This window comes from Xenopus tropicalis, chromosome 2 (assembly GCF_000004195.4).
Source record: "Xenopus tropicalis strain Nigerian chromosome 2, UCB_Xtro_10.0, whole genome shotgun sequence".
NCBI lineage: Eukaryota > Metazoa > Chordata > Amphibia > Anura > Pipidae > Xenopus > Xenopus tropicalis.
In genome coordinates this window covers 51726325-51732391 of record NC_030678.2, presented here as the reverse complement: position 1 = coordinate 51732391, position 6067 = coordinate 51726325, and the positions used below count along the sequence as shown (strand labels likewise).

The 6067-nt window shown below is 38.1% G+C and overlaps 1 protein-coding gene across 2 annotated transcripts; it reads left to right on the top strand.

Annotated features, from left to right (window-relative positions):
• The first annotated feature begins 335 nt into the window (after positions 1 to 335).
• Positions 336 to 3845, top strand: LOC116408814. 2 transcript variants are annotated; one of them, XM_031896782.1, is made up of 3 exons: positions 336 to 1093; positions 1241 to 1351; positions 3763 to 3845. In XM_031896782.1, the coding sequence occupies exons 1-3, from the start codon at positions 427 to 429 to the stop codon at positions 3768 to 3770; spliced, it is 786 nt and encodes a 261-aa protein (XP_031752642.1). In that variant the 5' UTR covers positions 336 to 426; the 3' UTR covers positions 3771 to 3845. The 2 variants fall into 2 exon arrangements, with proteins under 2 accessions (XP_031752642.1, XP_031752641.1); XM_031896781.1 differs by having other exon boundaries at positions 336 to 1351.
• The last annotated feature ends 2222 nt before the right edge of the window (positions 3846 to 6067 follow it).

The following is a 6067-nucleotide window of genomic DNA, read 5'->3' as shown; positions in this document are numbered from 1 at the left end:
CACTAGAGCATATTATGGAAGTATTATTATGGCATATATATGTGCTGTTTAATATGTTTTTTACAATTTTGAAATTTGATATGTGCAATCTATATATTGAAAATTTGTATATTGAACACAAAGGGTTAAATGGAGGGCTGGAGTGATGGTCCCTCCCTTTCCTGTGGGTATATAACACTTGATTGTATTTGTTTGACTAGGCTTGATAAAGGGCTGGTTTATGCCCGAAACGTTGCTGTGTGCACTTGAGTAAAGTCACTTTTTTCTACAACATTTCCGGAGTGCTGCTGTTTTTTCATTTTATCCTGGATATTGTTTTACCCTGGCTGAGGGTTCAGCTTGCACCTGGGGCTACAATTAGCTGGTTTGTCCATTGTGTAGCACACCTTAATCAATTTGTTGATAATTATAGCCTGTGGTGCTCCTATGGATTTTCAAATGTCTCAATCTGCATCTTTGGAACAACATGCACTTACTTTCGCATATAGCGAGGTTGAGGCCGCCAGGATTATTGAATCAAGTAAAGGTAATAGTACATTTTTAACTTCTATATCTAATCAAGATGTGATTAAGGATTATGAGAAAGAGAGGCGCAAGTTAATTGGACTTGAATTACATGCGATTACTCTGACTGAATATTATCGGGCAAAACGTATTCCAAGAGGTCTGCGTGTCAGTCTGCGCCCCACTATATTTAATGACAATTTAGAGTTTGCAAAGAAATATGAACAAATAGTAAATAAATGTTCGTTTGATATAATTCTATTGAATATTGAGTACTTACAGAGAGAAGTTATGGAGACAAAACAACGCCTTCAAACGATTGAGTGTGAGTTGAAACAGCAAACTAATACAGAGGTTTATCAGGAACAGCTGAGACATATGGAGGAGAGCCTGTCTAAACATCGTCAGTCCATAGAGGAACGGAAGCGTTTGAAATTCCATAGAGATGAGGCTGATTACAACACTGGACGCATCTACAGGTGGCAGCGCGAGTCAGGCACAACCTGGACACCTAGGGGTCCTAGGCGAGAGGGCCCACAGCAGGACTTGCGCTCCATGCGTTCCACACGTCCCACGTGGTCTCCAGCAGGTACAGAGAGACGCGGGGAGTGGCGGACCCACAGCCTGAACCGCAGGGAGAGGGAAAGAGACGTGCTTTCGGCAAGGCAACTGTCCCCTGCGAGTAGCAGCTTTGGGGGCTCGACATCAGAGGCTTCCTCATCTTCTTCTTTTTTAGGGGCAGGTCCATCTCGATCCCCACAAGGACAAGGAGGGGTGGTAGGAGACACCGGAGGGCGGAAGGACCGCAGACAGCAGCCACAACGCAGAGCACGGACTTTCAAAAAACGTTGGTAATCAATATTTCATCTCATACCTTTACATCAGAAGAAATGTGTTTATTAAGCAAAGGGCTTTCATTTAGTCCTGTAAGGGGCTGTGATACTTTTCAATTGGACATAGATTTGGAACGGTTTTTTCGTAATTTGAGATTGAAATCCTTTTTTTCACAACCTACTTTTAAGGAATTGGAAAAAGGGGCATGTAATGAAAGTAATTTACAATTAACCCTTAAGAAGGTGGGTTTACGAAATAAAAGTAATTTTATTCCCCCTACATCAGATCCAATTGTAGAGACATATGTTAAATTAGTTAAGTCTGATATAAGGGAACTTAAGTCACGGTTGAAGTTAAAACCCCTTTTGAATACCAGACACAACTTAACCAAAAATGAAAAGAGACATTTGTCGGATATATTATCATACAAACAGGTGATTGTTAAACCTGCAGATAAAGGGGGAGCCCTTGTTATATTGGATAAGGGTTATTATATCAATGAAATTAAAACACAGTTGGCTGATGAAAATGTGTACTGTATGTTATCCAATGACCCCCTAGTGACCATTCAGAATAAAATAAGGGTGACTGTGGGGTCAGCATACAGGGATGGGATCATTGATGGGGAAACGCAGAAATTCTTGATTAAAATTGACCCAATTACACCAGTTTTTTATACTATCCCTAAGATCCATAAGAATTTAAATTACCCACCGGGACGACCAATAGTGGCTAATACTGATTCTGTATTCTCTCCCTTGTCGATTTATTTGGACAAGGTTTTACAACCAATTGTTCACAGTACAAAGTCTTTTTTAAAGGATACTAATCAATTGCTAGAGATTCTAAGCAGCTGTAAAGTTACGGATCAAACGCTGCTAGCCAGTTTGGATGTTACTAGTTTGTATACCTCCATAGCACATGTGGCGGGGTTAACAGCAGTTAACAATTGGTTACAGGAGGTTACTGATTATACTGATGGAGAAAAATCTTTTCTTTTGGATTTGCTACAGATTGTGCTTTATGACAGTTATTTTATGTTTGGTGACAATTTTTACAAACAATTACAGGGAACGGCAATGGGGAGTAATGTTGCTCCTACGTATGCCAATTTGTATATGGCAGATTTTGAGAAATCTTCTGTGTATACTAATGCACTATTTCAACAGTTTTGCCCCCTTTACTATCGCTATATTGACGATGTCATTCTGTTCTGGGAGGGACCTCCAGGGACATTGGTTGAGTTTCATCAGTATCTTAATTCTGTAATCCCCACTCTTAAATTTACCTTAATTTATGATACACACACTGTAAATTTCCTTGATGTCATTATTCGGAAAACAGGTTCACACATAGAAACAGATTTGTATCAGAAACATACAGATAGAAACAATCTGTTACATAATACAAGTTTTCACTCAAGGTCCTTGCTTGAGTCTTTGCCTGTTACACAATTTAAAAGAGTTAAGAGGATTGTTTCTAACAGGACACAGTGTGAAAAAAGATTGGAGGAAATGTCGGAGCGTTTTCAGGCAAGGGGTTATCCAAAAAAGAAATTACAGGAAGGTTTGGAAAAAATTCGGGAGGAGACAACTGAGCAGCTTAGAACCCCATCACAGAGAAAGATTAAAGAGAAAGAGAAACGGTTGGCATTTGTCAGCCAATTCTCTGTAGCAAGTGAACAAGTGGGGAGGATTCTTAGGAGACACTGGCAGGTGTTACAGATGGGTATTCCTACTGTCACAGAATTTTCTACACCACCTTTGATGGCCTATAAGCGGAATAAAAATTTAAAAGATCTTTTGGTCAAAGCTGACATAGGTTCAGAAAAGAAATATAGTCAGAGATTCTTTGGTACCCCCAAAATGGGGACATTTCCATGCTTATCATGTGCACAGTGCAATAACATCACTAAGGGGGAATTTTTTACACACCCACATACAGGTAAAAATATTTCAATTAAGAATTATTTCACATGTAACTCCACTTATGTGGTCTATTTGATTAAGTGTCCCTGTGGCCTTGCATATGTGGGGGAGACAACTCAGAAGGTCAAGGATAGGATTAAACAGCATAAGTCTAATATACGTTGCAATTTACAGCATCTTCCTATACCAGCACACTTTCATGAGATGAAGCACTCTATTTCACAACTTAGATATCAGGTTATTGATGCTGTTGGTCCTCTCAGGAGGGGAGGTAATAGACAGTGGATGCTGAAGAAACTAGAAATGCGCTGGATAAATATATTGGGTACTTTGTCACCAGGTGGTCTTAACAGGGAATATACCCCTATGTTATTTATATAAGTAAGTGATTACGAGTGCTTGTTTTTAACAAATACTGTGTTTTTAACAAATATTGTGTTTTGTTTTTGTTTTTGGTTTTTATCTAAAAATTTGTTTATTACTGTTTTTGTTATAGGACAGTAAGATTCAGAGATGTGGAAGCTCCAGATTCCTAACAATTCAGGGGTGATTTGTCCCCTGAGTTTGGCATCGGAGCCAAAAAGAAAAAGAAATAAGGAAAAAGCAATTATTTTTAATGAAATACATTAAAGTAAGACATTTATTGTTCCTATACGTTAGCAGTATATTTATCACTATTACATTTTGATGCACTTGATACACTAGAGCATATTATGGAAGTATTATTATGGCATATATATGTGCTGTTTAATATGTTTTTTACAATTTTGAAATTTGATATGTGCAATCTATATATTGAAAATTTGTATATTGAACACAAAGGGTTAAATGGAGGGCTGGAGTGATGGTCCCTCCCTTTCCTGTGGGTATATAACACTTGATTGTATTTGTTTGACTAGGCTTGATAAAGGGCTGGTTTATGCCCGAAACGTTGCTGTGTGCACTTGAGTAAAGTCACTTTTTTCTACAACATTTCCGGAGTGCTGCTGTTTTTTCATTTTATCCTATGATTATTTAAAATACATTAGAGCTCATTTATGTCCACAAGAGCAGTGGGCAACTAGCTGTGCGTAACACAACTTTCATTAAATGTGCTTGTATCAAAATGCTCTTCTTGCTCCTCCATATATTTATGCTCAGAGCCACACAGTTCTTCCTGCCTTTTATTCCAAATTCAGTGCCACTGCGCCTATTGAATCCTGGAGTTACAGCCACCTCTGAATCAAGTGGCAGCTCCAGGGTTCCCTAAGCATGGAAAAAATAGGGAGCATATGTCACTTGTATTGATGAGTGGATCTGTCCCGTTTCGCTTCGGCGAAAAATTTGTGAATCTCTGAAAAGATTTTAAACATGTAATATTTTTTACTCAGGCTACAATTTTTTGCAGCTGTCAGCAATTTTTTGACGTTCTACGAATTTTTCCATAGAGAATTTTGTCGCCCATTCTGCGAAACAATCCGCCAATGGTGAAATGGGGCATTTCACCAATCCATGCCTGGCAAATTATTATTTTTTATTTTGCCCATCACTAGTCATTCGCACACCAAACAATTAAAATGACACCAGCAAACGCGAGAAAAGATGGAAGGTGCATTTGCACCTGATTTGCAATGAAGCACACACACACAGTTGTGTCCATTTTGGTGATTTGAACACAAGTTGCTGTAGGTGCAGCGTAATTGCGTCAAGAGAGTTGCCTGCTTGCGTCCGCCATGATGCCAAAATTCTAAACTACTATATGCTTTTGCATGGTGATCAGTCATTTAGTTGTTCGGGCAGGTTAGACAATTTAGGTCAGATAATGATAAAATTTATGCATGTATTGTATCTGACAATATCCTTGGGTGACTTACAATGCATTTCTGGGACTTCACTTTTGTATGATTGTTGAATTAATTTATGTTTACGACATCCTCCCATTTGTTATTTTTAGTACTTTATCCCACAATTTTAATCTGAATGTTAGTTTTAGATCTTTACATTTAAACGTAAGAACGATATCTGAACAGTTGTTGAAAATGACTAATATATTTTTAACAATATGAACATGTATGGCCACCTTTAGTCTCTGTATTATTATGGTGTTCCCAATTTGACCAGCAATTTGTTAAAACAAACCCAACATATAGCTAAGCTCTAGTACTGATGTACTTGGGGTCATGGTGGATTATTCTATACCAGGTCACTGATCTCTGTGAGTTAAGCTCCTTGGAGACCATGGTCCGGTTTCTCATGTGAGGAAGATGGCTAAAAATGGTTGAAAAGTGTTTGTGATAAATATTATATACTATTATAATATTATATAGTTTATGTGATAAAGCACAAGCCATCATGTTTGCTGCATTTAGTACACAGAAGTCAAACTATATAAAACAAAACATATAGCAAAGAAAGTAGAGTTTTGTGCAAAACTAAAGTATTGAACATAGTTAAGAAAACTAAGTGCTGCATCCCATGTACAGAGGTAAGTGGCACATTTTGATCTAAAAAGCTTTTTTAGAGTAATTCTACTCAATCCACAGCCCAGTTTTTAATAGACTAAATTCAAAACACTGACTGTGTGTGGGGTTATTATTAGTGGTAAGAAAAGCCTCTAGACTGAAAGTCTCAAGGACAGCTGTGCAACATTACAGCCTGTCAAGACAAGATGAAAATGTGTCCCATGCTGATAACTCTCATGAAATGGCTTTATTGGCTGGCATAGTTCCAGCTGACAGGTTTATTAGACCAGCACAAACGAAGGAAAGAATTATCAGGCCTCTTATCTATTGCGCTATCCCTTATCAGGCCTGGGCTCACAA